Source organism: Asterias amurensis, chromosome 7, assembly GCF_032118995.1.
Source record: "Asterias amurensis chromosome 7, ASM3211899v1".
Classification (NCBI taxonomy): Eukaryota; Metazoa; Echinodermata; class Asteroidea; order Forcipulatida; family Asteriidae; genus Asterias; species Asterias amurensis.
Genome location: NC_092654.1, coordinates 22,045,752 through 22,069,760, shown reverse-complemented (window position 1 = coordinate 22,069,760; position 24,009 = coordinate 22,045,752). Strand labels below are relative to the sequence as shown.

The following is a 24,009-nucleotide window of genomic DNA, read 5'->3' as shown; positions in this document are numbered from 1 at the left end:
CTTTTTATAAAGGTTTGTCTCATGGGTTTTGTATACATGGGAGAAAATTGAGAATTTAAAAAACCATCCCTTTGTTTTAAAAAATGAGATCTCTGATTGTAAGGGATAGACACCCATGAGAAAGAGTGGAGGCTGATTGGATGGAAAATATATGCGGGCCTGGAATTTCCATTTTGTCTATGGGCAACTTTTGATGGGGCACCTAGACAACAGGCTGGGCCTTAGTGGCCTCAATGAAATTCCAGGCCTGACACACTCATTGGTACAATCTGAAATCAAATAAATGATTTTATCCAAACCAAATGACCTTGCAAATACACATGGGAATCAAAATGCTTGACATGTCAAAGGTTAAATTCCAGCTCAAACTTTACATTGTAAATTGATTGGGAATGACACAGGGCTAAAAGGAGTTGTAAAGTTTTTACAAACTATTTAATTATTTAGTGTTTGTTTAGTTTTTATTTTTAAAGCTCAGTCACGTGATGATGTTTTTACTTGAACGCATTCTGGACTATAAAGGGAAAGTCGTTTTTTATAAAAGGTTTGTTAGTGTATTGTTTTTCAATTGAAAGTACAAGCACAATTTATATCCACCCACAGAAACAATTAATGTGAGGTGTCTTCGCTCGTCGGTGTCTGCATTGTACACATACGTACATGTACGTACTTGGTACTACATGTCTTAAAAATCTCGAGCTGTTAACTAACTTTTGTATGGTTTTGCAGGTGTTTCATAAGTTGTCAGCAGCTTCACAAAGTGTCAAAAAGTTTGTGGAAACAAAAGTTCAACGTTTTGTTACACTTCTGAATGTAGTGAAAATGCAATTCTGGGTTCTTAAAGGTTTTGTTATGGTTATATTACTGTAGCATTTCAAACTAAAAACTAGATGATTTTGAGACCTAACTTTCTAAATTGCTACACTTGAGTTTTCCCTCCATTTTGCTTCATGGCTTTTGGCATGTCAAGTCATGATGTTGCTGTCAAAATGTAAGGTTTAATTTGGTCTTCTTCTGAGCTAGGTACATCGTGCATACAGGCATGACAAGAATGTCCATGCTCTGTGGCTCTTTTTATAAACAATGGGATGGGCTAAATGGAAATTCCCATTTGGGGACAGTCAGTGTTCCCCAATGTTCAGATGGAAATTCCCAAGCTGATTAATTCCTACAAGTTCCCGTCAATCATAACGACGAAGATTCTACCTGAATCCACAACGAGTCCATCTCTTCAAAAAAATTAGAAGACTGACGCAGTTGGTCATCTCTGAGAAGACTGATGCAGTTGGTCATCTCTGAGAAGACTGATGCAGTTGGTCATCTATGACAAGACTGACGCAGTTGGTCATCTCTGAGAAGACTGATGCAGTTGGTCATCTATGAGAAGACTGACGCAGTTGGTCATCTCTGAGAAGACTGATGCAGTTGGTCATCTATGAGAAGACTGACGCAGTTGGTCATCTCTGAGAAGACTGATGCAGTTGGTCATCTAGTAATAGAGTCGTTTACTCTGTGTCAACACGCCTTGTTGATTCAGAACTCAAGCAGACTAGTCCCAATTGTTGTTCTGACTCCCCATTGTACACAACAACGGGACATTGTGAGATTTCGTCAGAGATTCCTTGGTATTGATTAATTCGTCCATCACAATGAATAGGACTTCACAGTACTTCGGGTTTAGGTTACACATTGTCTGTGCAGGGGGTCACTCAACCGTGTTTCCATAACGCACCTTATATTCTTGGAAAGAATTCTGGTTTTTAAAAATATTTGCATTATCCTTTGGAAATGTTTACTCTTGAACCAATGAGTGAGAAAATATGAAACTACTTAGAGCTCTGTGGCTCTTAAAGAAGGTTTCTTGGAATTCTTAACAAGTTATTCATGATGCAAATAAAATTGTGAAAGGAGCTGATCTCTGGGGGTCGATTTCACAAAGGGTTAGGATTGATCTTTTAAGTGCGAATCAATCTTAACTGCTAAGCAAAGTATGATGTCACAGTGGAAATACTGACAGCTTTCAACAGTGCTTTTTGAAATCAAGTCACTTTGGCATTCTGGATCAAAATTTCTGAACTTTTGCCTAAGCATGCTGAATTTAAACAAGGTCCTCTACTCTGAATATTTTTTACTTTGTGTTTATCTTTGGTTTTAAAAGTCCTTACTGTGTAATCTCGGGCATTCTTAATGGTGTAAGTCTTGATGATTGTTGTCGGTGAATTTTACTTCAGCCCAAATTCACACACATTTGGCACACAATTCACGTTAATCAGCCTGATACACAACCTGTAATTGTGCATTAGGAGAGAACCCTGAATTCCGTTGTTCATTTGCTTGCAATATTGCTTTTGGAATGTAGTTTTATAACACAGCAAGTTATAAATTCCTTACTTGATGGCCCTTTTCAAAATTATAACTTGGGCCTAGGGCTCCAGATTTGACTCTTTCAACCTGTTTGAAGCCCCCTCTAACAAAGTGAATGTTTAGGACTTTAGAATTGAGACTTCAGAGTTCAGATCAATGATTTGATCATTCACAGATAAATTCCATCACACTGAAATTACACACACTCAGTGTGTGGTATTTCAGTGACAGATATGTTATGCATTGGTTCAACTCAAAAATTCCTGCACTGTAGATACATATTCCCAATCCTTGTTTTTTTTTTCTCTCAAAAATGCAGTCCAGCAGCCAGTCCAGCCCTCCCTGATGTACTTGAGCAGTGTTCTGTCAGGTGTCCATGCTGACCACCTGCAAAACCCTTGATTGGATACTAACTAAGCCTTCTCATTCTTCCAGAATGAAAGCGGTGAAATCTCCAGCTTAGAAATAAAAAAAGACAAGGATTTACACTTTATGGCTAAAAGTTCCAGTTGAAAACCTCAAGTGTTCTTGACTAGCCTCCCTCATTTAGATTCAGGACTTGTCCCCTGATCCGGTGCCCTTAATCCAGGTAGACAACAAGCTCCTTGAAGTCGCAAATAGTACGCAGTGTCCTCATGTGTTTCTTGTAAACTCCTCCTCATTTGAAAGAATCTTGAAGACATGGAGATGAAAGCCTTGGAAAATTTAGGCTTTGTATTTTGAGTGCTGCAATCAAATAAACAAATGTGGTTTTCAGGAAGGGCCTTCAGATGTTATATGGTCCTCTTTTTTTAAATTTTTTTTTATACAAACACATGTCCGCCTTTTTGTTTAGTAAAGTATTTGGTTTACAAAATGTCGAAACTGTTTTAGTTCATTAAGTAATATGGAGTACCACACAATTTTGAGAATGTTTATGTGAATCATACTTAACTTTTGAAACATCTTTTAAACTATATTAACTTCATAATAAATGCTTTTGTCCAAAGCACCTAAAAGCAGTTCATGTCCCTTTAATTTTTCTTATGGAGGTGCCCTTCGCTGTTGATAATCAACAGTGTCAGGTCTGCACAGGCATTTGGAAGCGCGTGCAAATGATGATATATGGCATGGTAATGACCAAGTCAATGCTTGTGTGTTCTGGTAATAAAAAAACAAACAGTACATGTTTTTTCTAATTACAGGTCTTGAATGTGGGAAGACTGCAGCGCTTTTTTTTATATCTAAATGTTTTTACTGGACAACAATTTATTTTACAGTACCAGATTCAAAATGAGTTGAACCAACCCTAAGAGAGAAGATCTAGGCCTATCTCATTTGTCATGCTACTTTGATAATAAACAGAACTGTAAGACATTCGGATTCATTGTCAACATTTGCACTTTAAAGGATTTGAGTACTTTTTCAAAATGTCCATAGATTTACATTAAACTTACAGGGTTTGAAGATAATGATAGTGGAAAGCTTCCCTTCAAATATTACTTACTGAGGTGCTGTAGTTTTTGAGAAATGAGTGAAACAATGTCATGAAAATACGTTTGTAAAATATTAAATCAATTTTCGTCTCATGAGACAAAAATTATTTTCATGACATTGTTTTACTCATTTCCCAAAAACTATAGCACCTCAGCACGTAATATTTTCAGGGAAGCTGTCTACTATCATTATCTTCAAACTGTGTAAGTTTAGTGTAAATCTGTGGACATAATGTTTTTTGTCCTACAAAAATTACATAGACCCTTTAAACACTACTACACAGTGAGATAATACTGTGTTACGTACGACCAACTCACAAGGTCAAACCCCATAAGTTGGTACCACGCACACTAATAAAACAATGGAATTACCAAAACAATTAAAGAGAGGGAAAACCAGCATAGTCGAGAGGCATTGTTCGTAAATGAACTGAATCAGTATTATAATAAAGTAAGAATTTTGCCGAATATCAATGAAATCAGAATATTTAAAGAAATACCATTTTTAGTGCTCAATCGACCCAGGAGTGCAGGGAGTCCGGCGCTCACCACCGGTAGGTAGCCTTTGGTTAATTAAACAAAAACAAAAAACACCAGTCTTGTCTGGTAGCGAATTTACTGGCCTAATGCTAAAAGTTCTGGCCTCCAGGCCTGCCGCCAGCAGTGTTCATCCGAAGCCTTGAATTATCGGTTAGCTGAGAGTTGTCTTTGAGTTTACAACGTGTGGCGAGCTTTTGCTGCTAAAAAAGCAAAAGGCCCATTAACCATCCCCCAAATTTCTAAACATAGAAAGTGCATGCACACGTACGCACATTTTATCTCATTTAAGATGAATCAAGATGAAGTGTAGTCCGTACACACTCTGGGAATGTAGTTGCACACAGACCATCGCCTTGTGGTTCATTTGATGAGATGCTGAATTTTAACCTCAACAACTCAATCTGAAATTCATGATGTGCATCACATGTAGATTGTGTTCATATTAGCACATAGATTCTAAAATGGAAGGAAATTTCCAGATAAGGTGATTATTGAGGATTAACTATAGGCCTAATTTATTACAGATTTTCCAGATGCATGTTGTTTATTTTTTTGTAGATCAGTGATTTATCAGAGTTAGTCTCAATGATTAAATAATTAAATTCACCAATCCGGAATATTGGTTTTTAGAATTAAAATATTTACAAAATGAGTGCGTTTTGGATTTGTTATAAAGAATTGTAATATCTAAAGAATGATTATTAGAAGATATTTTGAGTTTAAATGATCCTCTCTTCACAAAAAACTTAAAGTAAGTACATTTCCCCCTTTCCAGTAAGAACAATTATGATATGTCATTTTCTTATCTTTTGCAGTTTTTACTGTCATGCGCCCTTGAACAGGCTGGTCCTGGAGAGAGCGCAATATAAGATCAATAAATTATTATTATTATTATTATTATTATTATTATCAAGCATGGAAGTGTAATACTATCTAGTATAATGCTTTAGTTGACATTGTTTACATTAGAAACATATGTAAAAACAGTATTTTCCCCAGGAAGCAAACATGACTAGAATCCCTCCCCACTCAATGCCATAACAAATGACCCTCTGCGACCCTTCATTGTAATAATAGTATATTAATATGGCTGGTCTACCTTGGGCTCCTATTGATCCATCTATAACTGATCAATGCAGTGCATTGCCTGACAGCTCCCAGCCATTTTTGTGTTCGTCCGTTCTGTTCCATCAATATTTAAACAGAACAGCAAGGGTTTTTATGCTGTTTGCCCAGTATGCATAGTTGTATTATTAATTAATTTGTTTGAATGAGAACCTTGATTACCTGCATGGAGTACTACGTAGAGCAGCTGTATGCTTTGTTCTTTTGTTCATTAAATCATTGGCATCAGAAAAATAAGAGAGAAATTACTGTCGAGAGAGAAAACAGTTGCTTTCAAGAGTCACAGGGCAAAAGCAGGCCTATACGCTTCATTTTTAAGGGCAGGGGCACTAAGGCATTTTCTTCTTGGTAAAGGGTACTCTATGAGGATTTTTGTTAATTTCTACTTGGAGCATTTCAAGGACACCAAGGCAATGACCAGGGGGCATGGAGGCAATCACCTTTGATGCCTACGTTAAGTATCAGGCCTGACAAAGTATTAACATTTTTTTGTCTATAAACTTTTGTTATTCTCATCAAAACATGTTGTCTTATCTAGGATTGAGTAAATTTACACACTTTTTAAAAACAAGCAGAGAAAATAATGTACAAACCTGCGATAACATTTAATAATTACTTTTTAAGAAAATTTATTTACAAGTTACTCAGTGTTTTATATTAATATTATAATGCAACATTTCTTTTAAAGCTTAGGACTCAGTTCCGTTTCCAAATACATAGGGCGCTTTAAACCCATCCTAAGTTAGGACAAGTTACTCGTCCTATCTCGAGTAAGGATTAATCCTAGCGTTTCATGAAATCGGCTGCAGTATCTTATACTTTGATTCGATAAGTGTGTTTAGACTTTTTTTTAGCACACATTTGGCTTTTACCGGAAGTTTCCAATCATTCTTTTGTGATGGTTATTAATAAATAATTGTTTGTCAGACTTATTTTTAAAGTCTACATAGTATTTTCCCCGTTGTCTGTATGTTTTATGTAGATGTTTTTTTCTTTCTTCAGAAGTACATCTGAACTATAAAAAAACGACCCCCATGTCTGTGATTATCTACCATTCTGTGAATTTGTTCAAATGTCACAAGCGTTCATTGCACCTCAAGTAGTAGAAACGTTTGCTTTCTCCTTCAAGGCTTCAGATCCAAAAGAAATAACAATTTGTTAGATTCTTTCAGCACAAAATTGAATCAATACTTCAGTAAAAGCCTTAAAATTTGATTATAAATGATCAGAAATCCATGATGAAGTTTGTCACCTTGCAATGCATTCAGACGCGTGGAGGAAATTTCCCTTGTTGGTGTTTTTCTTGCTGAAACTTAATTTAGTTGCTGTAAACCACAATGTTTTTTTCTTTGCTAGTTGTCACGAGAACATTACTATGGGACCCTGAATGCATTTAATCAATTTAAAACTGAAGAAAAAAACACCAACTGATTTAAAGGCACTGACCCTTTGGTAATTCTCAAAAACCAGTATTCACATCTGGTGTATCCCAACATATGCATAAAAAAACAAACCTGTGAAATTTATGACTCATTTAGTCATCGAAGTTGTAAGAGAATACTGACAGAAAAACACCCTTGTTGCCTAAATGTGTGTGCTTTCAGATGCCTAAAAGGGCTTCAGGCCTGTATGCCTTACTAAAAAACTATGTTACTTCAGAGGGAGCCATTTCTCACAATGTTTTATACTACAACAGCTCTCCATTGCTCGTTTATGCTGACAATTATTTTGAGTAATTACCAATAGTGTCCAGTGACTTTTGACCCCTTCTCCTTTATGATAAGTATTCTTGTTTTTGCCATGTACGCGTACTGCCATAGTACGTTTCTCACAACGTTTCCAACAATGTTTTATAATAGATGTTAAATTTGAATCGGGGACAAAGAATATGTTTTATACAATCACCAGCTCTGTTGCTCTTTACAAAGTAAGTTTTTATGGCAACAATTATTTTGAGTAAATACCAATAGTACCGGTATCCAGTGCCTTTAAAATCAATCCCCGAACTGGAAAACTTATTTTTTGATCAATCTGAAGCTATGTAAATTTACAGGACTGGGGAAAAAACTATGCGCAATGTGCAAAATGCTGTTTACTGAAAAGGCACTACGGCACTATTGGTAAAATACTCAAAATAATTGTTAGCTTATGGCTCCGTCTGAAGCAACTTAGTTTTTGAAAAAGAGCTTATTTCCCACTCAAATCTTAAGAGACTTCTGGCCTGAAGCCTTTGTAAGGCATTTAAAAGCACACACATTTGTGCAACAAGGATTTTTTTGTCGAGTGCCTTTAGTAAATTTAAAACCGGGAAAAAAAAAAAACTTAATGATTAAAATCTATCCCAGAAATGGAAAGCTAATTTACATGGATCAATCTGAAGCTATGTAAATTTACAGGGACCTAGGAAAAAACTAGCCACAATGTGTATAGTGCAAATGTAATGCACTTTAGTATCAACCACCCCTCTCTACCTTGTCTCCCAGATGAATTGAGCAATGTCAGAAATCTATTGCACCTGGTCTAGGCCTGCCTAAGCAAATATCAAATTGTCATCTCATCTGCAATGGGAATCTCTCTTGTGAAAACCATTCGCAGGTTGAAGTGTGACTTGCCACAATCATGCGCCATGAATTTTTTTTTTGTAGATACAGTATGAATCTGATTTTGGCAGAACTCTTATTTATCTTAAAGAATATGAATGGTCTGGTTGAGCCTTTAATTTTGTTTGTTTGTAGCATTTGAATTTGTGATGGGCTACCTCACGAGTGTCGTGAAAGGGGAAGGTGTGTGCCGAGAGTGGAATAGGACAGGCAAGCAGGAAAAGGGCATGATGTTCGATTTCTTTAAATTGTATACCGGGCCCCAATTTCATAGAGCTGCTTTTGTGAATAAAATACTGTTTACAATTTCTGCTGCTAGGCTAGGCAAAGAAACAAAGGAGACCAGTCACATAGCTTGTATGTGAGATTTATTTTGGCAGGTAACCTTTTTCTGGTAAGCATTATAAATGTAGTTAAAACTACTTTTCAAAACCAAGCAAGCAACAGCCAATCTGTCTCATACACACATTGGTTTTTGATTATGAATTGCACAAATCAAGAAAATGTAATTCGATAACTAGACGACAATACTTATTCTTTAAGTGAAATCAGCAGTAAGCTTATTAGGACTCAAACCCACATTCTTGTGATTGTAAGGCCTGCAGAGTCTAAGGCCTTCGCCTCCCTATTCCTCAACACTGGCTGACGCGCTGATCTACTGTAGCTGTAGCAGTAGCCGAAGCCGCCATTTCGAACCAGCCTAACCACTGGACCACGGTGACCAAAACGTCTTAAATGGCTCCTTGAAGTCGCACATCCCTGCGATACGATACCCAGAACAGATGAAGTGATCTCGGAACACATTGGTGCATACAGACTAATGGATACCCCCTGCCTCTGGCATCCAAGCATAAGGACTTGATTAAAAATAACAGATTGGTAAAGACTCCCTGATAAGACCAACGTCAATGAATCTTGCATCTTATATTCAACCTTCTAGCCATCCTCATTGATTTTATTCAGATCTTTTTTTATGAAGTATTCCTCGCCACTTTAGTTTTTTTTTTTAAAGTACACGCATTTCACACTGGGGGATGTAAAGTACTTTACATGCATAGCAGAACTAAATCAACCAGTAAATTAAAAAATAATAGATTGAGCCGATCAGGTGTGAAACCGGGGACACAATTATAAAGTGATTCTGAGCGAGGCCAAGAATTATTGATGTTTTCAATTTACTGGCGAAGGATAATGATTTTCACTTTTTTTTTTACCATGATAAAGTTATTGTTTTGTAGGTTTTTCATTGTAAATGTGTGTGTAATACACATAGGCATGATACATTACAGTGTCATTAACCCCTTTCAGTTCCAAATCCTGTGTAATCCAATTGCCCAAGTGAAAGATTCAGAAGGACTTGGGGCCAGCAGGCCGCCCCACTGACACAGTGTAAGACATTCCAATCTCAAACACCAAGACTAAACAACTTGGTCTGGAGTGGAGAGGAAATTGAAGGATTGGGCCGTGCTATAGCCAATTGCCCAGTCTGTATTTGAGGCAATTGCCTACATGCCCCTACTGCCCAGTCTGTAATGGAGGCAATTGCCTACATGCCCCTACTGCCCAGTCTGTATTGGAGGCAATTGCATAGTACGCCATTAACTGCCCAGTATGTACTGGAGGCACAATGTCCCTATTGCCCATCCAGTCTGTATGGAGGCAATTGCCTACATGCCCCTACTGCCCAGTCTGTATTGGAGGCAATTGCCTACACGCCCCTTAAAACTGCCCAGTCTGTACTGGAGGCAATTGCTTACATGCCCCTTATTAATCCCTCATCATTGTGGTTTCTGAATTGTTCCATTATAAATGTGATTTCCATTCAACAAAACACTACCTGATTTATTCCTTCATGCTCTCACTTGGTCTTTGACATAATGATTACAAGGCCTTTATTTGCCTGCACTTTAATATGGAAGCATACAGCTTGACAATGTGTGGCATGGTAATGAGCAAGTAAAATTACAGTAGCTGTGTGTTATTCTACTGATTAGCAAAAAACAACAGATAAAAACCTTTCTAATCTTCACTAAGCTGATAGCATTCTTTGTATTTGGACCTTGGAGCAAAGGTCTGTGCTGCCAAAAAGAAAAAGAAAAAAATAACATCCCCAATATGAATGTACTTTTGAACTGCCAAATCCTGTCTGGTTTTTAGGTAGGATCATTGTTTTTTTTGTAAACATAATTCTGATATATTGGCAGGATTATCACAAAATCATTTTAAAGGTCATCTGTGCATGGCCGTACTGAATACAGAGTGTCTGCCTGTTCAGAATGCAGCGAAAAAGAGACCCAGTAGTTTCATTAAGAATGTTGAATCCATCCATGTTTAGAGAGGTGACAGCAGGCACGCAACCGCATCTCTGGACGCAAGCTTTGTAAACAGACACCATGGAAATTTAAATTTTCAGTCAACCGTCACAAATCTGAGAAACAAATCATACATGAATCGTTTATCAGATTCAAATGTTATGGGGTGATAAATATCCTAATATATACTGGTGCATTCCCTTTTGGTTTATTTACCCTTGCACCGATACATACTTTGAAGGGAGTCCTTTCTCAAAACAGTTAATTATTATCAGCAGCTTCAATGCTTCTTGACAAGTAATTTCATGCAGAGATTTATTTATACAACAATCATCTTGCTAAAACCTTTTACAATGCTCTAGATTGCACATTAGGGTATTTAAAACCAATATAAACACCAAAAATAGAAAACATGTTGAAGGCCCTCTATTTTTAGCGTCCCTTTGCAAAACTTTAAAAAAAATTATGTCCAGAATGCCCAACAAACCTGTGGAGATTCCTGAAGAGTACTTGAAGCCTCTATTCCACAAGATTGATTTTACCTTTAAAGGAACTTACAGAATTGTTTTTGCTAACAAAACAGTTGCTGGCATGTAAGCACTTTATGTTATCCACCATATACATAACCTGACAAAACTGTAGAAGTTTGAGATCAACCGGCCATCTGGGTCACGAGAAAATAGTGGAAAAAAAATGATTACACATTTTGCATGACATCGATTTTAAAAAAAGGAATAAAACACTCCCTGACTGAGCGATAAACTCGAAACAGGAATATTTCAAAGGATGTTTTCTACTATCATAAGACCGTGTACATGGTGGAAGTTTTATGTAAATCTGTGATCTTAGACGATTTGTTTTCTTACCAATTCTGTAGTGTTCCTTTAAAGAGTTTGTACGTTCTTATTACCATATACCGGGGTCCTGCAAAATGCAAGATAGATTTACCTTTGTGTTTTGGGCGCATCTGCAAGAGGGGAAGCTATTCTGCCTGCAGGGTACAGCGATTGAAAATAACTCACTTACAATGGTTTGATGGGACTGAAGAAAAACACAAAGCTGGACAAGAAAAGTACTTGAAGGGGATAGCGTCTTGGACAAACAACATAAAATGACGATAACGAATAATTTACCTCGGATAACATAGCATAATATCTTAAAGGCAGTGGACACTATTGGTAATTACTCAAAATAATTTTTAGCGTAAATCCTTTCTCGGTGACGAGCAATGGGGAGAGGTTGATGGTATAAAACATTGTGAGAAACGGCTCCCTCTAAGGGGCCATACTTTCGAGAAAAAAAAAGTAATTTTCCACGAATTTGATTTTGAGACCTCAGATTTAGAACTTGAGGTCTCTAAATCAACCATCTAAACGCACACAACTTCGAGTGACATGGGTTTTTTGTCTTTCATTATTATCTCGCAAGTTCGAAGACCGATTGAGCTCACATTTTCACAGGTTTGTTATTTTATGCATATGTTGAGATACACCAACTGTGAGGGCTAGTCTTTGACAATTACCAACAGTGTCCACTGCATTTAAAGGCAAAGTATGTTGGTTTTTAGAACTTTTCAAATTTGTTTAGCCTTAATAAAAGTAGATGTGTAAATTTTTATAATTTAGTATCAGATGGTTCATTATTGCAATACAATAAATTGTAACGATGATCCTGAAATAGGAAATACACTCAGAATGTAACAATATACACAGTGTAAATAAACAGGAAAAATACACCAGTACAATTACTTGATCCATTTGAATTTGAACTATAAACATACTTCTCAACATCATTTTCATAATTTTGTCGTGTCCCACTGTCTGTGGTGAAAAAGTACGTATACTAACATGACTAACGCTGTACTATTTGTGTACAACATTATTTAGTTGTAATGGCACACCGTGTGAACAGTTTTATTTCCTTAAGGGACAGCGATGCCTCGACAAGGCTCACGCGAAGATTCACTTTCATATAGCCACTCAGTATTAATGTACTTCGGTAACAACACCTGCTATTTCATTGCCTCGTGCATCTTGTACGCACATAATCTTATAAAAACATTGATCAGAATGAAAGATTATATCCAAGCAACATCATTCCTAACACTCGAGTAGCCTTCGTGTTCGTGTCATCTTCTTTATGCTGTTGCGGGCACACCCAGTTTTATACATTTTAACAAACTGAGCTTTTTTTAACATTTTGCGACTATCCTTGTGAATAATCAGGCTGTTTGGGGGATATAGTAAAATGGAATAAAGTCGACTGAAACATTAGCCTTGACGTCCATGTCATGTTATCATCAACATTTTGATATGTTGAGAAATAACTTGGCATACGTTGTATAATGCCAATTTGTTTTTTCTACATCTTCGTGTAGGGCCTATTCCATGAGAATAAACAATGTTGGGTTTGAATGTCGAATTTGCATTTTGCATAAATGTTTTAAAGTTTTGTTAACCCATGCAAATAATCAAGCAGTTTAGAATTCGAACTGCCTCTTCACAGAACTCGTTGGTGTATATAAATGGGTAAACCAAAATTAATATTAATGTTGGGTTTTCTTAGTAGTACAGGTCTGGTTGTGACATTAAGCATTACATTTGAAATTTTATTCCTTTTCACAATTGATGCCATTTATTTTGTAGACAATTATAGAGATAGTTGTGTTAGTCTGATAGATAAAACAAAGAAGGTATACATAGTAACACTTAAAGGGAAGGAACACGTTTGATAACTGTCAAAGACCAGTCTTCTCACTTGGTGTATCTCAACATTTGCACAAAAAAACAAAAAGCCTGTAAAAATTTGAACTAAATTGGTCATCGAAGTTCCGAGAAAATTATGAGAGAAAAAACACTTGTTGGACAAATTTGTGTGCTTTCAGATAGGAATAAAAGACCTCTAGCTAGAAGTCTTTTGTTATTTTAGTGAGAAATTACCTCTTTCTCAAAATCTATGCTACTTCAGAGCCGTTTCTAACAATGTTTTATACTATCAACAGCTCTCCAATGCTCATTACCAAGTCAGACTTTACCATAATTACCAAATGTGTATCTTTCCTTTAAAGACTAACTAATTACAGACAATTTCGCTAAGCAAAGATTATTAGGATACCAGTCAGAAATAGTGCAAACGTGACATGGTATTCGGCTGGTAATTTTATTCTGGGAAGCATATTTTGTTGTGCTTGGCTGCTTTTTGGTGAAGTGAATTTGAGCCCAGATGTACATGTAAAATGTGAACCGTTGTGGGTTCATCATGTTATTAAATGCCTCTAGACATCAGACACTCACAAATGTATATACTTCCTCAAAATATTACAGTAAGTCATCAAATAAAAAGGGAAAACAATCTGTCAGGAAGCCGGACTACAAGATGAATGGTGAAGTATAAACATACGTTGTAACCATAACAGGAAATGTGTGGACATGCATGTAGTTTACATTGGACCTCTGACATTGAAAGTCTAAAGGTTCCTGGGAGGAACTTGTGCTTCAAAAGATGCAGTGTTTATGTACATTGCATGATTGTGGTAGTGCATGGCGTTTACATGTAAAGCAGTAATTACGCAATTCTTATTACCTGTAGATGTTTGGAAGACGAATGTCATTCAACACACCCCTATCAGTCGTCTGTGATAAATTCTTCATAAGCGTTGCTCTAATGAAAATCAGTTCATATTTTGTTGCAGAATTTGTCCACATTTTGTACACTTCAATTCTGGTAATCCAACCAAAGATGAGTAGGCGTATTTTTTAATATATTTTTTAGTAAGGATGACCTATGGTCCAACTGCCCTACGGTATATCTAACGATATTTGGGACTTCAAATGTTGTTATTAACTTTGAAAGTATAAAATTGTTATGGATTGAACCCAACATTATAGTTTTTTTTTACTTTTCAGAGGCAGTGGAGGCCTGCCCCTGGTCATTGTTGTGCCCTTTTGAATTTGTCAAATTAAAATCTACAGTTTCCTAATAGAGATCTCTTTTATTGAGAAGAAATTAACTTGATGCCATTGCCCTTTCTAAAATCGTGTCTGTTAATTTACATTTAGTCTATCAGCCTCACGAACAAATAGGCATGTTTCCAACTAGTACTTACCTTGAGCCATTTATAACTATTCAAACATACATATAAAACTCAAATCTTGGGAAGAAAAGTACCTTTAATTTTTTTTTTCAAAGAAAAGTGAGAGAAAGTTGGAGGGAAATTAAGAATGAACAAATTGACTAGAGCAGGCGTGAACCAACAACCTCCGAGTTACATGCCGGTGCTCTAACTGAGCTATCTATTAGCCCTCTGTTAACAGTCTCCCTATTTTGTCAATATTTTTTTAGGGAACACTAAAACTTTTTCTTTAAAAACGGATCCTTGTTTCATTCAAATGAGCTTAAAATGCAGGCATGATATTCCTCCTACTTGAGTCTGATTTTCGAAGAAGAAATTGTTGGCCCTTGGAAAAATTAGAAAACTTATATAATAGCCTGAAAAGTCTATTAAATCCTGTATCACATGTGGGTAAGACGTTTTACTAATCACAATTTTTCTACATGTGTACTTTGTTCCAGGGACCATTATTTTATGTCATGACTGTAAAATATGCTAAAGCTATACTGTACATTTTATTGCCTTTTTTTAACTGTCGCTTAATGTGTGGCTTACTTTTTCTTCCGCAACGTTTTAGAAACAAACGGACAGAAGATCGGTCCAATAAGCCGGATGAGGAATCTAAAGAAGCGAATTTCCCTCAAGAGTTTCCGACGCTGTAAGTATGATTACTGACCTTTAGAGAATAACAAAGTTCAGGGCTCGATTGCACAAAGAGTTAAAGGAACACATTGCCTTGGATCGGTTGAGGTGGTCTGTAAAAAGCGTTTGTGACCATTTGCTATAAAATTCATATGGTTGGAAAGATGTTTTCAACGTAGAATACAATGATCTACACAAATTTGCCTAAAAAATGTGTGGTTTTTCTTTTAGTTTGCGAACTAACACGGTCGGTCATTATTGAGAGTAAAAAATTTGACTCCCTTAAATGGCCGTCCGTGTTAGTCGACGAGGTAAAAGGAAAACCGCGCAATTTTTAGGCATGTCTGTCTGGATCATTATATTCTACTTTTACAACAACTCTCTACCCATGCATTTTATTAAAAACGGTTACAAACGCTTTTCAAAGACCAACTCGACTGATCCAAGGCAACGTGTTCCTTTAAGATTGATCTTAAGTGCAAATCAGTCTTAATTGCTGAGTAAAGTGATGTCTCAACACAAATCACAAGTAATACTGCCATCTCATTATAAGATGAATCTAGTTACCCTTTGTGAAATAGATGAATCTTGTTACCCTTTGTGAAATGATCTGAGTTATTCCATTTGACCTGGACTAAACCATTGTTCACAAACATGGGTTTTGAGGCATGGAATTGCATCAGTTTGCAGTAACATCATGTGTTATGCTGTGTGGATTTGTTCTAACAGCGGCAGTAGAAAAAAAAATAAGACGAGTTCTTGCAGTAGATATTTACACACAGTTTGTCTTGCATTCACTCTGCAGTCACTCATCATTCACCTTTGTTTTGTAAAATCCTCTATATGGATTGCACTAAGCGTCATCGACCGCCATATTTGATGAAATGTGCACGCGTGCAAGGCTATCATTGGCTAAGAGCTGTGCGTAGCGCGCTTACGTATGCACTTTTGCATTGTTTATTATTGAGTATGGCAAGTGATGACGCTTAGTGCAATCTATCTATTATTCCACACTCATGTAGCTATGAAGAGTAAGGAGATTTGGAATATAACGGAAGCAATCATGAATTCATCAGTGATTCAACAAATTTGCTGTAACTTACAAAAACATTTCGGACACCTTTTTTAGTAAGGGCAGTCTGTACTTTTTGTCAACCAACTAACGGCTTTGACTTTGCACAAAAAAGGTCTGCATATAGGGCGGGGGAGTAGGTGGCAACGTGCTCCTAGCGGCAGTTGATTTAGGTCGGTAGCCCACACTGGTTAAGTGTAGCCCTCACCTTGAAGTGGTCGTCCAGACAAAAAAATCAATCATTTTTATGCTGCCACTTTCTCTCCCGATCCATGATGCTACTGTCAAAGGAACGAGAGTACGTCCTAAATATTGGTCTACGTCCAGCCTACCATGTTCACGCATCACCGGTGGTGTTCATCACTGGGGAGTGAAAAATCTTGCGTAATACATACAAACAATTTACTTAAAAATTTAACAATATCGCGCCATTCGTGCAAAATAATGGAGCGATTTTAAAAATAGCATAACATCACAGGTGTGCCGGTGAACCTCTATTCTTACCACGAATGGCGCGCACCTCGCGCATTATCCTATACCTAACTGTGGAGCTCGTTGAATCTCCATTTGATTCTGTATAATTTACATGCATTCAGCATAACTGCGTGGGCATCAGCGTCATCAGTATCATCCGATGCAAGCCTCATACTCTAGTCTTCGTTAACAGCAGCTGGGATGCAAATCTATCAGGAACATTTCACTGCGGGCAATTTCCAAAGTCTTACGCTAATGTGGGCAATAATGAAACCGGTTGCATTTCGCCTCAAACAAGGGGCTGTTGAAAATACCCCAGAGGAAACAGAATAGATTGCTATAAAAAGGAAAAGAAAAAAAAACCACTTGTTCGGAGACGACCAATACAATTGTTGAAATGGTATTGAAAATTGTAATCAGGAATCGTGATAATTCTTTTTCTTCTGTCTTTAAAGAAACAAATATTGGATAGTGTGAAGATGACTAAAGATTAAATCATTCTGAACTGTTGTTTCCGTACCCTGAAGTTTTGAAACTCTGCCGGGGAAAACACTGCTAATGTGTCTCAAAATATAACATCTCCAAGAAGTGACAAGTATCAGGGGATCTTTGATTTATACACATAGTACATTTTTATCAAAGAATGCTGTTAAAGCCCACGACCATGTATTAAGGCTTGAATCTTTTAAGCTGACAAAGTGAGTGAAGGAAGTTTTTTTTTTACGTGTAATGTAATTCCCACGCCAGGCGGAATGCATTAGTTGCTATCTTTGAAAGCAATGGGGATAGGCAGTAACGACTGACTTAATGTCAGTGGTACATTTAAGAGATAGAAGTGGGTGTCAGTTATAAAAGCTTTGGTATGTGGCCACATTCTTAAAATATATGACAATTTTGTTATCTTGGAGAGCGATGGGTGTAGACCATTGCCCAATTTCATGGCTCTGCTTACTGCCGAATTCTGCGCTTACGATCGCGATTCCCCGCTTATGTGCAATCGCCGAGTTTCTGCGCTAGCCTTGTAAGCGTAGAATGCCTGGTACGCACGCGCAGAAGTCAAAGTTAGCCGTTTACCCGTAAAATTTGCTTGCAGTAAGCACAGAATTCCCTGCTTCTGTAAGCGCCGATTCTGTGCTTACGGTAAGCAGAGCCATGAAATTTGGCCCAGGTTACCCTTGTTTCCAAAGAAAAAAGGACCTTTTACACCCAAGTGCATTTACTGGAATGCAAGAAACGACACTGGTCAGAAGGGAAATTTAACATTTTGTTTCATAGTTTCCGCATCAACTCAAGAAAAAAATTCGGCTGACCACATTTTTAGATGGGCTCCTTTCTTTATATCAAAAGTTGATAACAAATATTGTGCAAATCTCTACAAAAAAATCAGATTTAATGTTTTCGCTTATTGAGCTGTGTTCAAATTGTGCCTGCAGGAAGTCCAGGCTCTGTGGCATTATTGTAAAGATGTAAATTCACTGGTTGCAATCCATTTACGACTAAATTAATCATGTCAGTGGTAATTTTAACGAGAAGTACTTGTCAATTAACTAAGCTTGGCTGCATTCTTAAAATATCTCTGCTAAAATATTGCTCTGTTGATTTTATTGTGGTATACTTTGTTGGGGGACATTACTTTTTATGGAGGCTAGTGGTTTGAAATCCATCAACCGTGTCATTAATTCTGAGGTCATAATTGGGGATTAGAAGGATTGCCTGTTGATGTGTACATCCAAGGTCTTCATTCAGAAGCTATTGCTGCTGAATACTAACAGCGCCCTCTCTTGACCAAGAATACATTCTCTTTTCCACATGGGAAAGACTGCAGATTTTTAAAGAATTGTCAATTCAATTCAATTCAATTCAATTCAGTTCAATTCACTTTTTGTTTGTGTATAAGCACCTGGTGGTTTTTACGGGGAAAAGGGATTTTTCATCGGGAAATTATTCATGTAAAAATTGACTTTGTTTTGGTCCTGTTTTAATCAATAGCCTGAACAGTTTATTAAAACCATAGTAACGTACATGTAGATTAGCCCTTGTACTCAATACAATTTTCCTGATTCCAAGGGCCAAATATATTGACTATTCATATCAGTGCATTTATAGCTACCAGTACATAGGCATGTTTGGAAGCATCATTATGTACAGTATTCAATTGTCGGGATTTGTTGTTGGTGCTGTAGCCCCCTCTTGTGACCAATTGTTACTTCCTGTTTGCCATAAGTTATGAGAGTGACGGTGAGGCATGAGTATATAGGAATGAGGACGGAAGAGCATTGACCCAGGTACAATTTCACAACGCTGCTCAGTCACAAGCACGACAAATTTGCTTACCAGAATGCGGTACCTATTCGAAACAGTGACTGGTATCCTGCTCATTTCTGCTTAGCAGAAAATTGTAAGGCGACATTATCTGCCTTTTTTAAGAGATTATTTCAAAGAGCTGCTTAAAAGCAACTCTTTGAAATTGGGCCGTGTCTTAATTTTACCACTAAATATCAAATTAGATTAGTACTCAAATTTGTTATGACACATTGCTTAAGAAAAGTTACTTCCCATAAATTGGTTTGTATCTCAATTTCTAGACTTGGGTTACTGAGAAATATTTTTGTAACTCCGTTTGTTTTATGGGGTGTCGTGGCCAATCGGTCTATCGCACTTAACCAAAATTGCCTACATCCTTACGAACTGTGAAGGGGGTAACTCTGTTTCAGAAACAGGTGGCAATGTGCTCTTTGGTGACATTTGATTTGGTTCAACAGCCCAAATCAGTCAGTGATGTTAGGTGAGATTTCATTGGAAAAAAAAGGGAAAAAAAGAAGTAAATTTCAGAGATGACTTGGATTCATATAACTAACAACATGATGAGGATAAAGATCTGTGCAGCCAAGGCAAGGGGAGGCGGAGATTTACGGGTGAGTGGGAGGGAGGACGCTTTCTCAAGTGTAAATTAAGTCTCATAATCATCGCCCCAACACACCATGTAACAATCTCAACGACATTGGCTAGAATGAAGTTTGGTACAAAGTATGACACGTCTCGTCTTGCCTCGTCTTTCTCCTCCTGCTGAGCTAAATACCAAGACATATCCATGTACGTTCCCTCGGCTGAGGCACATCGGGTATATTCCTCCCTTGGGGCTATTTTCAAGCATAAAGCCGCGCCATTCGCACGATCAGAGGAGATTAACTCATCCCTGCAGTGGCATTGCATTTCACCTTCATTTAAAGGCACTGGACACGTTTGGTAAATTTTGTCAAAGACCAGGATTCTCACTTGGCATATCCCAACATGCATAAAACAGCAAATCTGTGAACAAATTTGACTTGATTAGTTATTGAAGTTGCAAGAGAATAATTAAAGAAAAAAAACACCCTTCTTGCACAAATTTGTGTGCTTTCAGAGAATAAAAAGCTTCAGACCTGAAGTCTTTTATTATTTGAGTGAGAAATTACCTCAACTCAAAAACTACATTATTTCAGAGGGAGCCATTTCTCACAATGTTTTATACTATCAACAGCTCTCCATTGCTCATGAGTCAGTACCAAGTACCAAGTTTTTATGCTAACAAAATATTTTGAGTAATTACCGACAGTGTCCAGTGCCTTTGAAGCACAGAGGCTTATGAAATCTTTTAACCTACGCATTCCGCCTCGCAGGGTTAATGTGCGTATTTTATGTTTTTGTAGAGAGTTGCAGAAATTTGTTGTGTAAGACTGAGGCAAGTTTTGTAATTGGTACTCCACTGCAGGAGGGTTATACATGTACCTGGATGTTAGTTTGTACCGTAGTTATTACATTGTTCATTAGCAATATTGTATAATATAAATGATTGTTATTATGTTTGTTGTGCAAATAAAGTTTATCGCGATTCAGAACCACAATGCGTTATGGGTAGGCAGATGGGGCATCGGCGGTGTATGTTAATAATAATAATAATAGTGGCAATTTATAATGCGCCATGTCTGTCTAAAAGACACTCCTGTTCTCATGCACGATGTGCGCACGGATTGGCCTATATCTTTGTGTGGGTTCAACAGCGCCATCTCTTTTGCTCTTCGCAATACGTATGGAAATAAACCAAACAATCAAACAAACAACTTACTAGACTTGTGCAGGTATCTACTGCTCTACCCTTGGACCGATCACGCTGTAGAGTTTCATTTAAAGGTGAAGGTATATGTTTGGTAATCACCCTTAAAATGAATGGCAACAATAGTATAAAGCATTTTGCGAAACATTTCTCTTTGAAGTAATGTGGTTATGTAAAAAGATTTCAGTTTTTATTTCCCAAAATTTTAAATTGAGAGTGTACTCCTATACTTGGGATTATCATTCTGCTGCGTGGACATAAAAAAAGAAACGCTCCGGATTTTCAATTTATCTCAAAAATGAAATTTTCACGGTATTTTTTTTTTCATAATTATATATAGGATTAAAGCAATTGATCAGTTAAAAAAAAGAAGGGTTTACATTGCCATTTATAAGGACCTGCGGCAAATTGAGACATTTTATTTAAGACAATACATGATATATAAATAGAGAAGAAAATGCAACAAAAACAAAGGTGCAGCTGGTAATCTTTTAATGGTTTTAAAAAGGCAACCGTCAAACATGCGTCAATAGTTTGGCGTTCACCCTCGAACTATATTAAAAAAGCAATATTTTGATTTGATATGCGTCTTAAGGACATCATTAATTCTACTGATGACCTTAAGAATTATTAAGGACAGGGTTTTGTCCCCTTTTCCTCAATTATCACGCCCTAATTTCTTTTTTCCTGTCCATGCTTGGAAGCTCAAGGATAATTGATTGATTATCAAAGATAATTGATGAAAATTCATCAAGATAAAAACAATTTAGGTGTTGCAGGGCTTCAATTTGACACTGGACCACAGGCCCTAGGCGGTGACTTAAACCCTGGACCAGTAAACTCATGATCTAACAAATCTGGCTTTCCTGTCTTTTTCAACTGAATAATAATAATACCCCACTGTGTTTTATTTGTAACAGAAAGAACTAATTTTCAAATGTCGACTTGTGAGTGAGTCTGGTAACACAATAGACCGATCCATTAAGCTCCGACCCATTGCGTATTGACCAATCACAACGCAACGAAGGTCCGACACTAAGGTCCAACATGCGTGCACGTATCTTGGCGCGCGCAGCAGAGTTGTGCAGAAAGGCATTGGAGAGCCCCACGTGTTCTTGCTCACACGTTGGTCGTGGGCGGAGCCTACTGGAACGGTCTATTCTTTTGAGGACCAAAATACTAACCCTTAAATAAAATGAGATAGTCTTCTCTCAGTGCTTGTTCAAATATTTTTTTCAAAGTTCTGTAGCAAGCTCTTTCTTATGAAGATTCTGGTCTTGTCAAAACAAATTCTTGTTTAGAAACCATTTTGAGCTACAAGCCTACCGGTCTTGGTGAATGTTATCCAAATTCAAGCCCTCGGTGGGGAGGAAGGGAGATGTGGGTCATTTCTAAAGAAAAATCATTTAGGAACAGCCACATAATGTTTTAACATTTTAACAATTTGTTTGTATGCAACATTACTCTCAAAAGGCACCTGGATTTAGTGCATAAATTTATAATCCTTCTGTAATTGAGTCATTACTTCCACATCCTGAAAACTCATCAAGTTGAAAATTATAAAACATCTGAGGCGGCCATTTTATAGAATACTACCATTAAGCGCTGCGCTCGTAACCAAGGTGATAAGCAGAAGTGGTTACCATCCAACATTCTTGGTGATTTATATACGAGCAAATCTGGTCAGAATTCTTGTAAATGGAAATTGCAATGATGATCTATATTTAAGTTCACTAATGCGAAAGCATAAGCGTATCACAACGCAGCTATTAAACGGCGGTCGGCCTATGCGGGCCCGGCTCGCATAATCGTTAAGTGATTCCTTCGACTTGATCCCCGTGCAGGGGAAACGACAGAAGGGAAGCTGTCTTCCTCTCAACCCAGAATACAGAGAGTTAATGATCGAGCGCAAGGTCTGTCACACTCTCCCCTCAACCGCGTTCAGATCAGGTGGCCGGTGTGTGCTAATAAACCCACATCCACTCGACCGATGCGTTGTTGTTCGTCAGCTGCTTATGGCATTTTGGGGGTTTTAGGTGCGTACGTGTAATTCACTACTTTTTCTTCTTGTCTGATTTCTTCTTATGCAGCTTTTAGCAAGGACAGCACAATCACAGAGGAAGCATGCCAACATGAGGTAAGTCAGACTTGTTTAGTCGTTTCCTATCTGCCATTTATTTGTTTTCTTCATCCTAGGAAGATTTGTGAAGATTTCACAGTAGAGAAGGTAAACAAAATGTTCATGTATTATTTGCTTTTGTTGGTTTGTCACCTTCCTTTTGTATGGACAAGTTTTATCGTCAACAAAGAAACCTGACCAATCAAAATCTCAAGAGAAATTCTGACATCGTTGATCGTACATGGTTTCTTTTGAATCAATTCTGTGAACCATCTAATGATCTGATTGATTAATTGTGGCAACATACTTCACAGTTTTTGAGGAACCGTTTTGAGAGAAAGTGTCTAAAAATTACACTGTTAATTATTTTGTTCGAGGCAACTTCGCAGGAAGTTGCCTCGTTGGCACATTTTTGGCATAATATTCTCAGTCAGCATTTTCCTGTAGAAACCTTGCTCAGGGTGATATGGTCATAGTAGAGTAGCATTTTGAATAATAAGTGATATTGGAATGCATTAAATCTACCATGTACATACTGTTAACTGGTTCATTTGTAAGCCCCTGTCATACTGGATGAAATTCACAGAAAATTTTTGATTTTACTTTTTTACACTTGAAAATTTGAAAACCCTGGCTTGGTCCTGAGAAATAGCTACTTCCTAGGAAATAACCACCCTATAGGTTAGTGCTTGGTAGTATGGCTAAGCCAGATAACCACTGGGTTACCCTTACTGAGTGGTCATCCGTCAAGTATTGACTTGAGGGGGTTGGGGGGGGGGGAGGTATGTAAAACACCCTTTTAATTTCCTTGGGTTTTATTTCCCTGGGACCTGGCTCTGTAGTGTGAGAAATTCTTCACATATTTAAGGTATAATGCCTGATGGGAGGGGGTGGGGCTATTTTGCATTTTAACTCTTTCTGCGTCCTAGCTTTTAATTATCTTTCTGTTTTTGTCTTAAGGTTTTTTATGTCTTTATAGTTTTTTGTAAATAATTATAGATTTTTAATACGTATATGGCCAGGGATATTGGAATTGAAGGCCTTCGGGCTACAGTTTTTAGGTAAACTTTTTTAATTCCAGG

General features: G+C 37.3%; 1 protein-coding gene across 2 annotated transcripts in view; it reads left to right on the top strand.

Annotated features, from left to right (window-relative positions):
- Window positions 1-24,009, top strand: part of LOC139939440 (cyclin-dependent kinase 14-like) — a 113,708-nt gene that overhangs the window by 2,947 nt on the left and 86,752 nt on the right. For both annotated transcript variants that reach the window (XR_011786308.1, XM_071935360.1), the window contains exons 2-3: window positions 15,105-15,185; window positions 22,899-22,945. Coding sequence is in view for 1 of the 2 variants with exons in the window: in XM_071935360.1 (XP_071791461.1) it covers window positions 15,105-15,185; window positions 22,899-22,945 (128 nt within the window). In the remaining variant the exon portion in view is untranslated. The remainder of the gene's footprint in view (window positions 1-15,104; window positions 15,186-22,898; window positions 22,946-24,009) is intronic.